General features: G+C 36.1%; 1 protein-coding gene across 1 annotated transcript in view; it reads right to left on the bottom strand.

The window, feature by feature from the left end:
- Positions 1–222: 222 nt before the first annotated feature.
- LOC112396635 (nuclear factor 1 A-type) overlaps positions 223–21528 on the bottom strand; it is a 22241-nt gene continuing 935 nt past the window's right edge. Inside the window, exons 2-3 of the mRNA XM_024740406.1 lie at positions 16578–17109; positions 223–297 (exon numbers count right to left, since the gene is read on the bottom strand). Of these exons, the coding sequence (XP_024596174.1) occupies positions 293–297; positions 16578–17109 (537 nt within the window). The 3' untranslated portion in view covers positions 223–292. The remainder of the gene's footprint in view (positions 298–16577; positions 17110–21528) is intronic.

The raw sequence follows: 21528 nt of genomic DNA, 5'->3' as shown, positions 1-21528 counted from the left end.
TTCCAGAAGAACATATGTATGTATGTACGTATATATATATGTACAATTTTTATAAAATTTAATAACACACAAAACTGAACATATATTTAGTACACATATGTGATAAAAAAATTTCTTTTATCGAAGGGGACTGAAAAACACAATCCTCATGATAATGGGGGGAATTTCAGGGTGATATTTTTAGAGAACTTGGAAGTAAATACAAGGTATTGGTCATGTACTCTTTCTTGGGTCGGGTGGTAGGTACATAGGTCTTCACTTCATTATTATGTGTCATAAATTACATATATTCTCACACTGAAAAATAAAGGGAAAATCAATAAGAAATCAAACCAGTAATGTTTATTAAAACAAAAATTTTTCACAATATCCTAGAACCTTTCAGCAACAGGTTTGAAAAGATTTAAAAGAAATATATTTGAACTTCTATTTTGGATTATTTTAATAATGCTTTTTCCTCCAAGAAAATATATGAATAGTCAAATTAGAAAAAAAGTCTTCATTCCTTTTTATTTGACTGGTGTGAATAATTTGTATTTTAAATCTAATTTCTGCTTCCCATGCTAAAGGGGAGGCTACAGTGATATAGGAGGTTAACTCCAGTATGGACAAATCCAAACAGCAGATAATCCATATTTCTGTTCAACTTAAAATGCATCATTCAGTCTTTTAACATTCTATTTCATTTCCTGATTATGCCTGGTTTTCAAAGAAATTTCTATTCCTGGGAAGGGAAGGGGCTAAGAAAGGATGATGATACAGGTTTGCTGTAAATAGCTAGGCAGTGTCTTTGTGTCTCTCTCTCTTTCTCTCTCCCTCTCTCCCTCTCTCCCTCTCTCTCTCTCTCTCTCTCTCTCTCTCTCACACACACACACACACACACACACACACACACATACACGTCATATATCATATATCTAAGAAGAAATCAACAAGGTGGGATTTTTGTGCTTTGGCAGAGAGGAAATGATAGATGAGTACAAAGCCTCCTTCCAATGATAACATTCAATACCTGGTTATAGATTTGAGTTTCTATAAATAATCTCCAAAAGAAAATTTTTAGAAACCTGACCAAACATGAGTGGCATGCAGAACTCAAAGATGAACTGAACTGAACTGGAGGGTTCCCTATTTCATCACAAGCCCAGTCAGAATTTCACCACAACCATTTTGTAGGTACACAGATACATCATTCTTTAAAAAGGTATTCTACCTCAAAATGCCTTTCCAGGTGTAGCGAATTAAGAAATTGCAATAGCAACATCTGTCCATCCATACTTTCCCAGAATGAAGGTGATCATCTTCTCTCAGATACAAAAAAATAATCAGAGAATTAAGTAATAATTAAATGAGTTAGAATTTCACTGATAAGCATTATAGTGGCTGATATAAAGTTACTCACTACCAGTCAAGATATCTCTACTCTATGCCATCTAAACATATACTCCTCACCACCTGAGAGGTGTTCAAGCAGCCACACAGGAAAAAGAAGACGAACGTTACAAGAAAGGCCATGAAGGCATTGCTATATAGCATCAACTACCTTATGAAATTAGAAAATAACCCATTTTTTCAAGATGCTGTAATTTCACTAATTAAATATCTCCTTTAGAGATCAATAATACTCTAAGGAATAGAAAACTTAGAGCACTTAATTCAAGTGCTTAATATTAAACATAATTTTAGTATAATTTTAAGGAAGGAAAAGTAGATATATTTACCTCTCCGACACATTATTCTTTGTCATTTAAAGATAATTTTTGAGTTACTGTATGACTACAACATCGAACAGATATTTCTCCTTCCCAAGATTCTTACTTCCCTATAAGCCCTACATTGACCTTGACCTGAATCTTATACTTCAGAAATAAAGTGGAATTGCAGCAACATATATAAGTAAATGCCAATTTTCTCATTAGTTTAAACATTTATAAGATGTCCCAATCATATGAAGCACACTGGGAAAATCCCATACTTTATATCACTTTGCAAAGTGTGGGCTGGTACACTATCCTCTCTGCAACTCTGAGATCCAATTAGAATGTAAGGGGAAAAATTACATTCTAGTTTCCATCCCCCACTGGAATATTGCTGGTGATTGCTCACCAAAGAAGACAGCCAGAATTTCGTCCCCTTTAGCAGTCTATGAAAACACAAAAGAAGACTTAGTCTCTTTAAAGCAAATTATTTTCATATGATTTTATAAGTTTTTTTTTCATTATTATTAAAGTTTTAGTTAAAAAAAAGAGAAAGAAATGTATATTCTGTCAAAATCCTCCCATTATCCTTTGCTGAAACAAGTAGGAGCTTTCAGATATGAAAACAGGGCCAGGCAGAAACACTTTCTGGGAAAGTCTGCAGTGGAATGGTTTTGATAATGAACATGCCTAGAGAAATAAAATCATGAATGCTGTATGTGTTGAGGGAAGAAACTCTTATCTTCAGTTGGGTTCTGTTTCCCTTAGAGAGGCTTATGTTACCTACAATCAATAGGTCTCCAATTAAACAAAGAAGATTTACATATGCTGGTGCATTTTGGAGCTAATGAAATTGGTCTAATAGCTTTAATGAAAGTGAAGCATTGGATAGGAGGACCCAGCTCCTTAATTCTGATCTTTACCTTTTCTACCACTACTGCCCTTGGCCTCTCCCAACTTAGGATAAGTAACCATGCCGAAATCTATCCTATTTAGCAAGGATAGACAAACAAACCTGCAAATGCTCACTAGAGATAAGGCTATGATTGACAGACACTTTCCCTGCAGAGCAGGACAGTATGTGATTCAAAACCAAATGTGTGTCCATCCTGAGGAGAGGGTTTCCTTTTTAATCAAGCTTGTGCTCTTCACAAATTCAACAGCATGGAATTAAAATCCTTTCTTTCCCCTCCTAGCAGGGTAGCTAGCACATAGTAGGTACTTGATAAATGGCTATTGGTATAACGATGGATTTCCTCACATATAAGCTGGAGCAATGACTACATTACTCTATTAACCCCAAATCATCTTTTCTAGGTAAACAGTCTGGATAAAAGTCAAGACTAGGATCTCAGATGGAAACAGAAATAGCCTATATAATTTTATATAAATGTCCAGCATCATCAAAGCTTTGTTTTCAGAATTCTAATTATTCACATGTCATAACTTTTAGGTTAAAATAAAGCTTTGGATTTTGGTGAAAAATCAGAATCAGTTAACATGATAGAGTGAAAAGGGAAAATTATTCTGACCAAAAAAGTTTAGGCTTAAATTCAGTCCTGAAGTGAACACCTAAAAACTGTATTATATGTTACCTAGTTTTAAAATTCACATTATAAGCTTCTCACATTTTTTGGTTTTGTTCAACCCAGATTCTCCATTAATTTATACATATATATATATAGTGTGTGGGTAGAGACTTGGCAAGGAGACAGGTTGCCCCTATATGTTCCATGCCCCCAAATTCTCATTTATGTCTTTGCATGTGCTCTCTCCAGTTTCAAGGTTAGTTATGTCCACTGATTCACTCAATCCAGAAAGGTAATTTACTCGTGTTAATTATCCCACATTTGTCTCATACACCTTGCCCTTATTTAAACATTGCATTTATCATCTTGATAACACATAAGAACCTTCAATAACGCACAGCATTGTGAAAGGAGCCTTGTCAGAAGCACAAGTCACCCCATAACGCGAAGTTACTTAAGTCCTGAAATCCCTTCTTAGAGTTCAGCCCCTACCTCCAAAAGTTCAAGAATCTAAGGCTAAGACATCAGAGTTTATTGACACATCACCCTGGTGGGAATCTGCGATGGGGGATTCATTCCAAATTTAAAGATGAGCAATCTTTTTCCAGATGTCAGACTTAGTTAGACAATGAGTATCCCCTCAAACAATTTTCCTCTAAATAACTGATTAAAAAACAGAAAATGGTGTTATATTGACTCATAATGATAGACTCATAATTCTACCTGAATATATATAATTTAAAATATATAACATTAATGAAGGTGGTTTATCATTAATGTGTTCAGTTTTATTCATATTTCATGAAAAAAAAAAAGGAAGACCAAAGAAAACAGAATTAAGGCCAGATGTGTAAAAATACCATGCAGGATTACAAGTGGGTAAAGTGTGGTCAAGGAAGGAGGAAAGAGACAGGGTGATTCTAAAGATTAGTAGGAAAAAAAAGAGAGATTTTCAAACTTGTTAAACTTTCATTATTTGGAAACAAGACATTCCTAAAGTAAAGGAAACATCAGATATTGTGAAACTCACAAGGTAAATTCTGATATTTGTATCCAAGTGGTTTATTTAATCTGAAGTCAACTGTGTTTTCCCTGGAAGAAATGAACTGCTAGTATCCCATGAACCCTATGAAGTTTGCCTCACTTCTCATACTGTCAAACAAAGAAAAACATCTTGCGTTCCATGATGTCCCCCATGTCACTGTGACTAATCCCCAACCATTTTTATTTACAGCGTTCAGAACGAGTTTCTATGACAATCCCATGCCACTCTCACTGTTACACACACATTTTCTGCCTTTTGAAAATAATTACAGAACAAATCATTTGTTCTGCACTCTATACAAAGAAAAGCACATATATTAATGGCTGCAGAAACAGATTTCACTTTCAGATTAAACAACAAGCAGATATAACAGAGAACAAAAATTTCCAATATTTGGGACCACCAGATTGCTGTTGGTGCTGTCGCTGTTTGTATTTCACTTATCAGACATGCAGTAGTTCTTCTCCTTTCTATCACCATCTGTACACACTTTCCCAAAGGACCCTCACAGCTGCCCCATTACCACACTAACACACACTCGTACACAGAGGACCCCTTAATACATTATCTGTTTTCTTCTCACAAGAGAAAGAAAGGCAGAGCAGCTTGAGAACTCGGACAACTTAAAATCCACTTCCACGTCAAAGTCTCAAGATTGCTACCTTTCTTCGGAGATGGAGCAAAATAGAGAATTTAAGTGGTTATGCTACTGGGACTTGGCTGTGTTTTAGGAACTACCAACTGCCAAATGAAATCACCATAGCTTGCTCTCAAGGCCTTCCCTTCCTTTCTGTTTGTTACTCCCTCATTCTCCTGCTGTTTAGTTTGCCTATAGCTGTTTTATACCTCAGCATTACTCAAAGGATGTCCTTAAAAAAAAGTAGAACTTTTTTTTGTGCACCAGCTTTCTCTAGAGAAGACGTGCTATGGTGAACTATTAAATAATAGAAAACACCTGTGCCCTGTTCTGTGTCTGCTTAGGTTTTCTTTCCATTTAAATAGGTATTTCTGACCTAAGAAAACCAAAAAATTAACACTTAGTAGTAATATCACCAAATGATAGAATTCCTCAATGTACACCAATTGTACAGGAAAAAGGTAGTATCAACAACCAGTTCTGCAAATGTCTAAAACTTCTAATGGGCTATTAGTTGGGAGAATCCTAATTTTAAAACATTGAAAGCCTTAAAATCTTAGTTTCTGAGGAAAATTCATCTAAGATAGCAACAATTCATCTCCCAGTATTTTCTTCAGTTGTGTATTTTTGGCACCTAACACAGTGCCTAACAGGTAGTGAGCGCTCGAAACATGTTTGCTGAACTGAGTTGCCAAGGACATGGTGGAAACTGTCAATAAAGGCAACCAAAATACATCTTCTACGCCAACATCAACCAAAGAGCATCCACCTGGATACAAATGATAGCAGGCCACAACTGCTCCTCAACTTATACAAGAATTTTCTATCTCCAGAGCTCCTGGGATGCACAGACTCAGTTTCTTCACCGGCAAAATGAAGGTTTCCTCTAAGTTTCCTTCAAGGTATAAAATTCTGAATCTATTAACAAACCAGGACAAGGTCTAGGTGCTCACCACTTTTTAAACTTTAGAGAAAACAATGGTTTTCAGCACTATAATGTACTCCCAGAGAACAGTTTTAGCCCCATCCATAAATTCCAAGGCAGAGCTTAGGGAGTATGATATACTGGGAAACACTTGAGAGAGAAAAACAGGCCATAAAAGGGTCAGACCTACTTACCAGCCCTAACCACTTACTAACCATGTACCATGGACACATTACTCAGCCTCCCTGTTTCTCAGCAGCATAAAGGCAATTATAAAAGCTCCCCTACCCAAAAGGTAAGGTTTATATGAAGAGCTAATAAAATAATGTATAAGAACCAACTTAAATATCATGGAGGTGAACAAGACTAGTCTGGGGTCTGACAGATCTGGCTTTCATCCTGGCTCTGCCACTACCATTGGCGTGACCTTGAGTGAGCTACGAGCACTCTCTGAGCCTCTGTTTCCTGAATAACAGGAGTAAACCACCACAAAAGCCATCTACCAACTCCACTCGCCCCTACCACCCAACATGAAAAATTCTCCAAAACTTGGAGAAGTCCAAAAGGAAAACAAAACAGAAACAAAGAAACCCACATAAAACCAAAGAAACCCATATCCACAATTTAGAAAACCAACAAAGCCAATCCTAAAACATGGCACCCAGCTATGTAAACTCCTTCAAGTGCCCAAAGTATTTAAGAGTCTGTCACAGAATGCTCCAGCACAAAGCAAAACGTACCGTTGCAGCTGCTCTGCTCTCACTTTTTAAAAGGTGTCAGTAATAAAGGGCCAAACATGCAAATCCCTAAATGTGCATCTATGTTCCTCTCCCATCTAGCTGTCTCCCTCCAGTTCCGCTGTCTCATGACCCGGCCTCACTTACTCAGCATCACCCCCATCCCAGCACCTCTGAGGCTCAACTGCAAATAAAGTTAAAAGCTATGCATAATCAGTCATTAGATAGCAAAATTGAAAATGTCTCTCTTTGAAGAATCACAAAGCTTTCTGTCTGAAACCTCTGACCTTTCTGGAGAAATCACAGTCACTGTAGTTTAAAAATGTAGGTGGTAAAAGTACAAAGGATTACATTTATCCATTTTGCATGTTTGCCGTCTTTTCTGAGATGAGGGGCAAATATCTTCAGAACAATTAGTTCTTCAACCCTAAAATTTCAGGCTGCAATAACCTCATTCTCCAAGAACTGTATACATCCTGGGCCCAATGAGATGGCACTTTTCTGTTAATTTCTATTCCTACTTTATTTTACAGAAAATCTAAAATACATGATTCCAGAGCCTTTTTTAAAAAAAAAAAAATAAGACTTTTGTCTATACAGTAAATGAGCCAAGAAAATAATAAAAATTCATTTGAATCTTCTTAAAAACCACTGTAATCCCTGATTGGGTCAGGAGGGTAAGGGACTTCTAAAAGTACATTTAAAAGAAAAAAGAATTCTTAATAAAAGTCCTTGTCACATATTAAGAGGCCATACAATAAAAGTACTGCAATGACTATCTTTCCCTGACAGGAACATACAACAATAGTTACGCTGTTGAAGAGCATCAAGTTACAAAGACTTCATTCTCAGAAGTTACTCGAAACTACTCTCCCAAAGAGAACCTCCACCATTTAAAAGAAGGGGAGAAAAAGCCAACTAAATGAATCGATCAGAAACTTTAGTAACTCAGTACTTTTTATATAAAAGACACCCATGCAAAAATCGTGCCACAGTCCTACAGAGATGCAGACAAGTTTTTACCAAATTCTTATCCAGAATCCTTACTTCATCTTAAGTGTTTGTAACCCAACTTATCTTTAACTTCCAATTACTTAATGCTAAAAATATATTCTCAGGTATACACTGTTTTCCATCAACACTTTTTTATATCTAATATTATTTATGAATTATACTCAGCATAAAAGATGTTTACGATTTTCATTGTTAATCTGCTATTATATCTGAGCCCATACAGCTCTGCTGAATAGTACGCTACGAAGGTTTACATGCAGACGCACAGTATCTTAATTACTTATTCTACAGTAAGCTCTGTAAGCATCTCCATTCCTCATTCATTTGGAATGTTTAAAAATGCCACAAGAAGGGCTTGATGTCATCTTAACACTGAAATCCATCTGTCTATGGCCCTCTTTTGACTTTACTCCTTCTGCAGCCAAAATTTTCACAAAAGTTGATGAGAATTTGTCAACCTAAGGACTTGTAATGTCAGCTCCTTTGAAAGGCAATGGAATATTTGAAAGTGACAATGATGGGATCCCGTACATACAATATTCACTTTATGTGGGAACTTAAACTTAAATAACTAATCCCTTTAAAATTAAAATACATAGAATTCTAAATGCTTCCAATAGGGGAAGAGGAAAGAGGAAGGCACATAACACAGAACAGACAGTTCTGAGTTTCCCATATTAATATGTCCCTAATTTTAAAAATCCAATTAAAATTGATATTGTAGCACCACAGTTCCTATTATCCACTGACAAATACCTTTCCCTACCAAAAATTACCCCTTGGATAAAACTCACCACAGATACATCTTCCCCAACAGCGTGAACATGTTGCATTAGCCAATCACAGGCTGGCAAAATTACAAAAGGAAATAAAATCACCCAAACCATAGCAACAAAGACAACAGCCTGACAATGGCAGATGCTACACAGACATACATACAAGTTGTTAAATCTTATTCATTTTAAAAATACATTTTATTGCTACTTTTATTTCATCTGGCTTTTATAACCCATAGAATATTTCAAAAATAGCCATTAAAATATTTACATCAATATATATGCTCTGAAAATTGTTTCTGTTTGGAAACTCATAAGCTATTGGGACCACCAGAAACACTCATCAGAGACATCAAAGGTAGGCAGTATGGAACCTGATGGAGAGGACAATGGGGTGTGAGTCCTATTTTTTTTTTTATTGCAATCCTCTTTTGTTTCCAATTTAATCACTTTTATCACACACCTCAGTTTTCCCTTTCTGGGGTGACTGACATTCCACACCCTAACTTTTAGATTTATTAGCATTTCTAAAAAAAAAAAGAAACTTAAAAAGAAAGTCACATTTCTACTTTATTCAATATAAGTTCAGTTCAGCAGCTTTTTAAAAAAATAAACACTAGAAGAATTCATACATAAAATGAATAGATGTAGTATGTTATAATTATAATCATTTTTCTATTTACAGTTATAAAATTCATGTTGAGTGAGGCTTTGAACTTCTGCACTAAAGTCATTAAGAACTAATCTTGCCGAAGTTTAAAGAAGTGAAAATAAGGGCATTAAATAAATCCATCAATAAATCAGTTAGTCATTTAAGGGCGTTAAAATGAAACTTTTCCCTATTTTCAATTTTCTTCCTTTGTCTTTTAAGTTAAAAAACAATTTTTTAACTAATAAAATTCCATTTTTGCTTTCCTTTAAATAATTACACACAGCCATAATCACAGAAACTTTTGGAAACAAAGTAAATTTAAAACTTTTAAATCTAATCATCAAAGGACGTTAGAAATACATCTCTTGTGCATATTTTAAAATGCATAAAAATTTACCTAGTAAAATATTACATGCAATTCTGATTTTTAAAATAATGCTTGCTTTAATTCTCAATGGCTTCCCAAAGCATCTAGAACCAATTCATCTAACTTCATCTTACGAAAAAAAAAATTCTTAAACCTGTGTTATAATGCTTCTATTCACTAAACTTCTACATTCTAAAAACAAGAAAGAACAAGTCATTCCAGATTTTTGACCCCAACACTAACAAGCATGAGACCATTTCTCCCTCTTCTAACCAAGTGTGGCTTCATTCTGCGGCTAAAACCAAACTCCACAGTAAAATATCTCCGTGGGAAAGGTTTGGATTTTGACTTCTTATTTCCCCTTTGACTCAAGGTGGGTGTGTGATACCACTTAAGTGACATCCAACGCCAGACAACAGGATATAGAGAGGGATATAGAATGGATCTGAATTTTGTTTTTAAAAGCATAGGATATGGAATCAGGAGGCCTGGGTTTAATCTTGCTCTGCACAAATCCCTTGGCACCTCTGAGACTTGATTTTCACCTGTCCAAACGGACAGTGCATTACTTATTTACAATACTCCTGTGAAGTTAAAGAAAAAAAATAAAAGAAAGCTACAACGTATGGCAAAACTTAGGACTGTACTTGCTGCAAAATAGACAATAAAAGTTATTTGTCTGGCTGCCTGCCTTCCTTCCTTCCTTTCTTCCATCCATCTCCTTCTCTCTACTCTCAATCGATTTAGGTCCAAAATTTACCACTAGGAAAATATGTGTAAGACATGAAGACAAAGAGTTTAAGACAAATAGTTTAAAGTTCTCAAAAAAACATTAAAGCTATTCCACTTAAAACTCCAGTTATCATGATCATCCTGATCATTTCTGAGATTGAGATTAGCAATATATCACAGAACAACACTCGCCAAAATACATAACACAAATGAACTTATTTCGCTCAATCTTATCTCATTTAGTGTCTCTTACAAACAGAAAAGCAAAAATATCCTCTGCTACAAAGTAACAGCAATTTGTCATTTGTGGAATTATCCCTTTGGCTCATAAGCCATGTTTATGTCACTAAAGTATTAATAAGAAGACTAATTCCATTAGATAAAATATACTTTTACCCTGTGGAATTATCATACCAAAACATGAAGCACTGTTTTCTAATATTTTAGGAAATGCCTAGGGAAAAAGCCATTTCTATCTTAGCAGCAGCTGGAGAATTCTGGTAAGTTCAGGGACACCAAAGTCTGGATCAATCATTTCTATCTTACAGTTGCCTTGGCGGGAGAGAGCTAAAATGTTGACAACACTGTAGGTTACCCCTTAAAAAGCAAAATGGTAATAATAATGAATATCTCAATAGCCCCTTTTCCAAGTTTATGCATGCCACAGTGTCCCTAACTAGACCCCTAAACCCTACAAAGAATTTTTGCAAAACTTTTCTTTCTAACAATCTGAATAGAAACTCCAAAGCCCCCAATAGGTCTCTTAATCTGAAGCATACTATGCAAAAATGATGGTGAGATGGATTATAAAGTTCTCCACTAGATATCTTGCTGCTTGGGATCCTTTTACAGTCATTACTTAAACCAAAACACTTTTTAGAGCATCTCCATTTGCCATTAAGTTCACGGTTTTATGTTTCTCTTAACAAAGCATGTCAGTTTATTCGTTCTCTTCCTCCTCCACCTGACTTCTTCCTTCCCCTGACATCACCTTCCAAGGCTTTACAATTTATAATATATTTAAAAGCAAGATCTAACCTCTAAACGACCATGGGAAATCATTGCTGAAATGACAACAAACTGGTGTTTAGCACATTCAATGAATGCAATCTGTATTTTATGTTTTTTCTTCTATTCTAACCTCAAAATTGTTTTCAATAATCTATATTAACATTTGTGAGCAATTAGAATTGTTGCTGCTTCTGTGCAAGTTTTAAAAAACCGACAGGCTGTTCTGCATCCTCTGGAAGCAGCTTGAGGCCTTAACCAAGTAAAACAGCCAGTCCTACTGTGTATACCAGTGACCACAACAAAGGCTGTGGTTTCTCCCACACTAGCCCTAAATAGGTTCAAATTAATGCTATCCATCACTGGGTGGAAAAGCAGACAAGGCAAGTCCAAGCCAGCAGCATTGGGAAATTTCTTACCAACACTCAAACCTCTGAGCCATAAATGAGCTGACCTCCCTTCTACTCAAGAACAGCCTTTCTCCCTATACCTCTACACTCTCTACCCTTCAACTTCCATCTTCCTCACGACATTCTAGATAAAGGGTATTGTTACTACGTTCTAAATAGAGGATATTGTTACAATCTTCAAGTTATGCAGAAAATACTCAAGGATATAAAAGCCATATTTAATCTCAAGTTTGTTGATTGTGCTATCTCCCTTAAAGAATTAAAAGATAAATAGAAAGATAAATGACATTTTCTATAACTGTGTGCATATACCAGTAAGTTACAGTAGATCAATCAGCCACAAAATCCACCTTTAGTTTAAGGTTAGAGTTTGAGATGGAGTGGTACTTACTGTCTTCATTAAATATCACTGTATATTAATCTTACCCCTTCTTTTTCCAAATATGTTTTTTTATTATTATAAATCACAGAAACTAACTACACAACTTTCTACTAAGGAGTTTATTAGGGTAATGAAGAAGTTTAATTCAATAATGTATAGTCTTGGATTTGAGTGTAAACACACATACACACAAACCCCTGGTAACAGAATATATTGAATATATTTTAGATATACAATCCTGCCACAAACTAACATGGTAAGTTACCTAAAACTTTAAAAATTATCATAATTAATTTGGCATAAAATTATAAACTGTAACAATCTAACATTATCAATTTAAATTTTTTTACAATTATTATTCTGTATGCACTGATAACCTTACACAGTTACACTGTGTTTAAGGTACCAGCTTTTTAAAAAAAGAAATCATTCCCCCTACTCCAACCAGCACTCTGTGTGCAGCCTGGATGTGCACACACATGCACACGAAGCGCACACACGTTCCTACACAGACACTCCTAATCTTACACCTGCTCTGGAGCAGCAGGAAGTGAATTCTCAATCTGTCAACATGACCATCTGGTCTATCTGCATATCACGGCTTTCTCTATTACTATATGAAGGAATGGCAATCACGAAGCCAAAATACAACTAGAATGCACCTGAATGGGAGTCTCTCTCTCTCTCTGCTGAAATGGAATAATACGTGGCCTATCAGAGCAGAACTAGCAGTAATGTAAATAATTTGAAATGAGCGTTCAGGACAGCATAATTAAGTGAACAATATGGCACAGGTAATGTGGTCGTCAGTAACACCGCTGTCAGGTTTCCAGGACAGGCACCAGGCTTCGCAGACATCGCAACTCTTTCAGTAAGCGACGGGACCTTTACTATTCCTGGCGAGCAACACTAAGTAAAGGTAGTAAAGGGAGACCATGGAAGCAATCCGTAACTATTAAACTAAAACACTACTGTGCAAACGCGTTCACTTTCTACCCTGAAACTAACAAGTACTCCTGCTACCATTAGGACAAGTTCAATTCGCTCCGTCCCTGGCTAATTAGCAATTACAGCAACTACCTGACAAATTCTGGTCATGTATTAGTCTTTCAGAGTGAATTTTAAGGTAACTAAAAATACTTCCAATCTTAAAAAATTCCTCATCTGCAAAAAGTGAAGATGCTCATTGTGATTTAGCTTTGGGGCCTAATGCCACTCAAAAATTAGCAAAGGCCTTCATTGAATTAAACATAATTCTATTTGTTTAATTTTAGTTTTTAAACATCTCCACACAGCTACCTCAGCTTTCATTCTACCCGCAGCAGGTAATAACTATAAAAAGTCATTTTATGGCCTAGATACAGCAACCTACCTCTATCCAAGAGATGAGTCCTTAAAAAGTCTAACCTCTTACAAAATTTAACTAACTCAACTGAAAATCTTTCTAGAATCTGATTACATTACCAGAAGTTATACAGAAGCAGTTTAAAAAAAAAAAAAAAAAACTCTCCAGAAAGTTCTCGGTTGAGTGCCTACTAATGAACAAAGGTTAACTTTATCTAAAAGGTCAAATGCCTGGTGGCTAAGGTTATGACCTTAACAACTTAAATTGTGACCTTGCCACGTGCCGGGTATATTGTAGATTCTGATACAGATCATCTGGTAAAGACTGGTCATAAATTAGCTTTACTGTTACACACCCACAAAGAACACCATTTACCACAATACCATAATATCTCAAAGTTGTCATATGATACATGGGAAGAACGACTCAAAGAGAGACCAAATTAAAGGCATAAAATGGTTTTACTCTTTTATACTTTTAATGAGATGAAATTCTCAGGCTTATGGAATCACTCCGATTTCATTACACTTGTTACTGGTTATCAGCCACAAAATTCACACAGTTCTAATGCCCCTGGATTTAGAGGAGAAGAAAAAGGAATGCAGTTTATGTATTGTATTTTAGCGTCTCAATACGTCTTAGAAAAATCACCTCTGCTTTTAAAAAACAATTGATTCTGCAGTAACTTCCAGTATTTACATGTGCGTTCTAAGATTTCAACTTCCTTCCCAAGAAGAGGCCGAGGCATGAAGCAATAATTATTATATGCATTTTTAGAAAGAAAAAAAAGGATCTTCCTGTGGCCATCAAGGGGGAAAAATGGCATTTTGGAAGGAAAAAAATACATGTAAAAGAAAGAGAGGGAAAAAAAAGACTATAGGTGAAAAGGCCACAATGGTTTTGGCATGTTTCTTGAAGCACATTTCAGAGTCTCTGCCTCCTGCCAATACTGGCAAGTTCTCAAAACTTTTAAGGAGGTAAAAACATTGTTTAGTGTTTACAAATCTTCAGCATTATAACAGATGCTTGTCAAATCAGTTGTATGTGAGTTGACCGATCTACCTCCTATTTGTATTGGCAGCTTCCCTTCCACAAATAACAGGTCTCTAAATCTCTTAAATCACATTTGAGATATTTTCAGACAAAAGGCCTTGAGCATCCCTCAGACCCATCCTGGTGCGCACAGAGGCGCCACGGCTGCGCAGGGAGAGCCAATGGCCTGTACTTGGCCACCGTTCAGGCGACCGAGGGATTCTGGGAGGTGCAGGAAAACCGAACCGAAAGGTAGTCTGATCCACAGTGCTGGCGATAAATCTTTCATAAGCAATAAGGATGCTAACTCTACTAAGCAACAGTCTACCTGCCATTTTACCAACATCACCCTTCAGCTCATTGAAACCACCAGCAACTATGATGGCTCAAGGGATCTGGAGCCACAGCACAGGCACAAACTGTCAATAGCGAGAGAGAATCCAACGTGAAACGGCGAGAGCGAGGAAGGCCGTGTCTCTGTGAATCTAAGGGAAACGTTCACATCTAAAAATTAGAAGAGATGCGGCTCACACCAATAAACGCATAACAGGTATTTCCCTTTGATGTTACCTTGTAAGGAAGCACCTACCATGATGGGCATCACCCACTGATACCTGCAATTTCTTATATTGGTCCATTAGGAGCATTTATTATGTTATTTATTTCTCCAAATATCAAAGAGATGAAACACAAGATTTTTAGAGAGTGCTCCCCCAAAGCATATAATACCCACAACTTCTTTTGCACCTTGTCCTACTAGATTCTCCACTTATATATGCAAATAAATTTTGAAAAAAATTTTAACTCTGCTTTTTCAATAGACAAAATAAAGTAACAACAATAGGGTTAACAGGGAGTTAAGAAAGGGCCACTTGTTCCTGTTCAGAGGTCATCTGAAAGGTGCTACCTTTTCGTTTTCGCTACCCAGAACTGGCTAAAGCAACAGGCACTTCTTATAATTAAGTATACATTTTCAAAAACCCAAATATTTGAAACACTTACAGATCACATCCTCTAAAATACTCATTTATCCCCTGCCAACAGAATGCAAATGATGATGTGACATGCTTGCAAAGTAAATTTCTCCAGTTTCTTATGTAAGGACGGATGGATAACAAAAGTTCTCTTTCTAAAACATATATTGAGAAAAATAATACAGAATAGGGTATCAGATGACTTCTAAGAGCTCATATTTTTAGAATTGAAAATGTTTTGCAAAACAATGGAGTATCGCTTTTACAGGTAACATCTTCTCTGTCCTTTATGAAAAAAGAAATACATGAACCCCAAAACAACCTACTGGTAGGATTCCACAACACTCTTTCTTCCATCTGGCTCAAGTAACTGCCATGAAGGTAATCTAGCAAGACCGATATGTACATATAAAAAGTCAACAAGTTTCACAAGACCTGAGCTTTCACGTAACACAATGAGCCTTTTGTCTAAAACAAGATGAGAGGAACAAAGTAAAAATGCATTATTTTATCCAGTCCTCAATAGTTTTATCCTGAATGCTATTCTACATGCTGTAATATGCACAGGTAAAGCATGCCTTGAAAACAGCCTTGGAACAATAAAGAATTTTATTACAAATCAAGCAACTCACCAAATCAATTATCAATATCTATTTCTCAATGTGCTCACGCACTATACAGGTTTGGTTACTTTTAAGATTAATCTTTCCATCAATTACTTAAAGAATTGGTTTGTTTTTTCCTTTAGCTATTGTAAACAACACTAAGTATTCCTAATACAAAGCTACTAAGTTTGTACTAGTGTGATCAGCGATTTGATAGCAATCTTACCTCCAACCTCTTCTTAATTAGCAGGGGGTTCAAGAGACCCCAGTAGATAAAAACACTCCCAGAAGAAAAGCAACTAAAAATATTGCCTCACTACCAAACTAAACGCTTTTTAACTAGATCACTTGCCAGTTAAAACAGACTCTTTCTTACAAGGGTTTTTATAAGACTTCTCTCACCCCTCATCAAAAAACGTGATTTAAACATATCCCATAACTGAGTACCAACACCTCTGATAACACTACTTGACAAAAGAACTAAACTTAGCGAGAATGCTCTCCAAGCTATGCTTTTCCACCTGAATGAAGATGGAACCTCAAACAATGGAGGATCTGGCTACTCTGATGTTGGTCTACCTTGGATACCACACCGTCCACGTGGACATGGCCTGCCATAGGGAGCTCGGGAATGGCCCAGCACATACAGAGGTCATCAGGAAAAAAAGCACACGCGAGAAAGTGGACCGACTTTTCACCATTGCACTTACCTGCTGCATGCACAAAGTATGCCAAATATAAATCGAGTTCCTTAACAGAAACCCCTATGTGATGGGGCTGGACACAGAGCCCTGGATTAGAGCACTGCGGGGACTTTACAAGGCGCTCGCCATCAGTACTTTCAAGCGGAATACCTTTAAATAAAATCACCATAACAAGGTCCAACCTCCAGACTTTATCTGCCTGGCGGAGGCAGTCAATTCTTCGCATCTTGCCTTTCTGGTCTGGGTTGGAAAGAACACAACACGGAGGCTTTTTCCCTGTGACTGTAAGAACAAAATCCTCTCGGTACTCAGGTCGGATATCTTTCCGCAACTTGGCCAGAAGTCGAGATGCCCACTTCTGCTTGACCTCTGGTTTTTCACTTAGCAACTCATCCTTCACGGCTCTCTCTTCTTCTTTTGACATACGCTTTTCATGTTTTTTGAAGTATTTTCGTTTTCGGGCCTGCAGGTTGAACCATGTGTAGGCGAAGGCTCGGACGTGGGGCAGAAGTGCTTCGATGAAAGGATGAAATTCATCCTGAGGAAATGAATGAAGACAAAAATATAACTATAATGAAAACAAAAGGTAACAACGCTTCTTCAGGTGTTCACCTTTAAAAAAATATATCCTTATTTCACTTGAAATTTGATTCAAGCATTATGTTACCAAAATCATACATGGGATCCCTTTGGAAAGTCCAAGGGGGGGAAAAAAATTCATCGGTATCATGTCTCACAATCTTAAAGAAGAAAACCGTTAAAAAGTAAAAAATGTTTTGTTATGTTCACGGAAGTGTACCAGGTTCTATTGTCGGGCCTAGGTCCCAGATTCTTTAGACAGTAAGTGAAGTTTATCGAAATGTTTATAACAACATATATTCTTAACCCTATTTCAAGGAAGGCATATCTAATTTTGCTCCAGCCTTGACCTCACTACTTGTAGTACAGCCAGGGCTCGGCGGCCAGATTGGCAAATCCTAAACATTTAGATGCCAGTCAATGTTTATGGAAGTCTAGGAGCAAAAATCATCTCTACGATCAATGGAAACAAAGACTTTCCCCTCTAAAAGTAGACTCTGATGTAGACTCTGATCTGTTCCTTAGTCATTTTGGTAACATCTAATTCCTTTCTAAGTATTAGTTACACACAATTTTTTTTAGTCAAAAACTTAGAAAAATTTGGCAGGTCCATATACAAAAGAAGAGATGGATTTGATATTCACCAGACTAAAATAAAAGATCTATGTTCGAGACATAATTGCTGATATTATAGAAATGAAACAAAACGGGGAAAAAAGGGAAAAAAAAAAAACCAAAGAAAAGCGTACAAGCCAGATAGTAAAGAATGCGTCACTGTGACAACACGGTTGCAACTAAACACATTCAATTTACTGATCTGATTGTGAAATACCTTCAGTAATAATCATTCCGAAAAAACAGAATACTCATTCAAATTTTGAAAATAATACTTCAGGCTTTTTCTCACAGAGAAACAGGGAACCTGGTATATTCAATGTTTACGAGACTCCCGGGAAACCCTCATGGTTGCCTCTTAAAATCCAAGTAATTTGAAAATAAAATTGAATTTAAAACATTTAAATTTTTCTTACTGTTTTATGGAAAATGTTTGATTCTTTTACTTGACATTTTCTTAGGAAGTAGAAATATAAAATTAAAGAAAAATTAAAGAGTAACTCCACAAAGCTTTCTGAGTACATCTAACTTTTGATTAACCAACTCACAGTAATCTTAGTAATCTTAACTTCTCTCCACCGCACAACCCTCCCCCCAAAAGATAAATTATTTACTTTCAAATAAATGAGGATAAGAAAACCAAAGAGATATTTGATGACTTTTTTTAAAAGGGTGTAGGACAGACAAATATAAAATGCATTCTTTTTTGGTTTGTAATATCCATCTAAATATATTTTGGAGGCACAAGTAACTGTAATGTCCAAAATATTATTACTATTAAAGCAATTATTAATTTTTAAACGTTCAAATATAAACTGAGTGCTTAAAATTGGTGAAATACTTTAACAATCAAGCCTGTTAAAATATTGTAAGTTATAATCAATCACTTAAACACTACATATGACTTTTTTTTTAAAGTAAGGTTATATTAATATAATACACACTAAATCATTTCAATAATCAACATTTTTTTTTTCCTCTCTCAACAAATTTCAGGCTCCGTATTTCAAGTTTAGGTTTGAAAACTGCTCTTTTTCAATAAAAGAATCCAAAAGAGAAGTCAGCTTTCACAACACATGTGCATTCTTTAAGTGGAGAAAAAAACAGAGAAAAATACAAGAATTCTATTATTCTTCCCCATACACCATTAGCACTTTAAAATTTCTGATGTTTGAGAATCTTTCCTATTGCCGTACTTTAGAAGAGAGAAATGGGGTGGGGGGAGCATTTTTCAAGTCACAGTTTATCTATAAGGTATACGCCAAACTGCAAAGCATTTAAACATTACTAAATTCTGAGCTCATCCTTGAAATGCTCTAAAATACATAAATTTGGGGTTTGAAACAGTCCTTCACATTGACTGATTTTCTTATATACACAAGACATGCTAGGGACCAAGGCTCTGTGGAATTATGCAAAGAACGCCCGGAGTCTACCTTAACTACAAAGTGAGCTTTCACCAAAATGAGGATTTCATTTTAAAGTCTCAGCCCCATTTTAAAATGCAAAGAATAACTTAGCTCCAAACCATTCATATTTATGTCAAAACCTTGTCATATTAAAGAGCTTTATTAATGATGATAAACATTTAAAATAAACCTTCTAATGTGACATTTAAGTGTTCGAAGATACTCCCAATATGCTTCTCAGAGAACTGCGAACTGCCTGCATTCGTGTTCAAAAGGATTTTGTTTACCTGCCAACCAACTGCCCATATATCTCATCATAAAAATCCTTAAATGAGGCCAAATATCTCAACTAATCATTAAGAATAATCTAAGTTCCCAGTTTTACATCAAAAGTATTTACAAGTCATTACTCCCCAAAGGTTTTAAGAATGTGCCAGTAAAAGTGCACAATATTTTGTACGACTCTTAACTCACACACACAAGGAAAGGGCTGGTTATACTTCTCAATGCACAATTAGAAATATTCCAGAACATCAAAACTAAAGAACATCATTCACTTGCAGGAAATGCCCAGGCACAGCATAAATTAGTTTAAAAACAAAACAGTATGCCCTTATAAAGCATGTTGTTGCACATATCGCCATAAGCTATATAATATTTCAAAATATTCAAGAGAAAACAAAGAATATTTTACGTTATGTACTCAGTGAGAAAACTATGGGCCACCAATAAAAACAAACCTGAAAACCTGTTTCAAAAGTGGTAGGACTTTGAATCAGCATCTTCAACGTTCATCTGTTTGTAAGTAAGCCAAGTTTCGGAACCACGGAATGCTGATATTTTTGGAACTACTTCTTTCAAAGGTTCACCTATAAATTTCTACTGTTACCGTTCTATGACCAGGTACGTGATTTGGTTAAGATGTGTCCACATGGATTAAAATACGATGTCTGGAATTTTCCTGATAAAGTTTTAAAAAATTGCACACGTATATGGATTTTATTCTTTCATTTAGAGTAATTTTTATCACGGCGCTTTACTGGACTTTCTTTAATGACCAATAAACTACCTAAGTTTTTCTTTTTAAAACTGGCTCTAAAGCTTTATAAATATTCCGGCAAGTTAAATAAATTGTGAATCAATTTCTAAAAGAAGAACTCATAAAATATATGGCCCTCATTCACTATTTAGTGTACGTTTTCTTTACAAACTGTTACACTAAGTAAGCGTTTCTCTTAGTGGTGTTTCCAGAAGAAGGCCTACTAAATGTCACTGCCAAATAGGTTTAAAAAAAAAAAAAAACTTTCTTAATGTGATAATAGCTCATGAACCAAAAGAATCCAACTTTGTTAAATACCTGACTATGCCCTGGGCCTGCATGGGTACACAGGTATCCTCATGTATGTACCATCCCAAAATACAAATTTATCTATTGAGAGCTCACTGGCGAAGACGCTAATGTGTCTGCTATGGTCCTTCCCCACTAGTGCAGCACACTGGTATTATCTACCAGTTCTACGTGTTGCAAACTTTTGCCAGCTAGAACTTCAGGCTTTGAATCTCAGCATTTTCACTGTAGTCATAACTCATTCAAATTATCTTACACTTTGCATCTTATCCATATGCAATTGTGAACCTTGCCAAAACTGGTTGGAAAAGTTTCATTCCATACTTCCACGAGTTACTAAAATAGGAACTTTGGAAGTTTGTTAGGGAAAAATAAAAAACTTTTACAATAACTAAAAGCAACTGCTATCCATTATTAATGCTAGGCCTAAATCCCAAACAGACCATTTCAACATAGAAGATGCATTTAAGAGTCTTCTGAGATCAAATAGCCGGTAGATGACTATTAGATATTGCAATAAGAAGGCATGTCATGTGGGAAATAAATCCAGAAACTAGAGAGGAGAGAAGAAACTATGGATACTTTTTAGTCTTCCAGAAAGTATTCCGGTTAAACCGTTATCTCCTGCTAAATGAAAGCAAGAGGTGGTAGCAGGTTTTTGAAGGGAGTGGTGAATAAACATTTTATATGAAGCATACAAACTTCATCTAGGTGATTAATGGTCAGATCGCAATGTACCAAAACAGTATGAAGGCTCACACTTTTCTTCAAAAAATTTTTAGCGCAAAATCACTTTAGCTTCATGCCTTTTACTCAAAGAAAATAAATAATATATTCAAAAGGGACCAAACTTGGGGCCGTGAAGTAGCAATATTTTGCCTGGGGGTGGTGCAGACAAGGGAGGGATGGAAAGGGAGGGCATGGAAAGGAGAGGCGCTGGGGCGACAGAGACCCACGCTCCGGTTAGGTCGGAGGGAAAAGTTGCCCCCGTCCTGTGCGCCGGGCG

Source organism: Neophocaena asiaeorientalis, unplaced genomic scaffold (assembly GCF_003031525.2).
Source record: "Neophocaena asiaeorientalis asiaeorientalis breed wild unplaced genomic scaffold, Neophocaena_asiaeorientalis_V1.1 scaffold581, whole genome shotgun sequence".
In the NCBI taxonomy this organism is placed as follows: Eukaryota; Metazoa; Chordata; class Mammalia; order Artiodactyla; family Phocoenidae; genus Neophocaena; species Neophocaena asiaeorientalis.
This window is presented reverse-complemented; position numbering and strand designations above follow the sequence as displayed.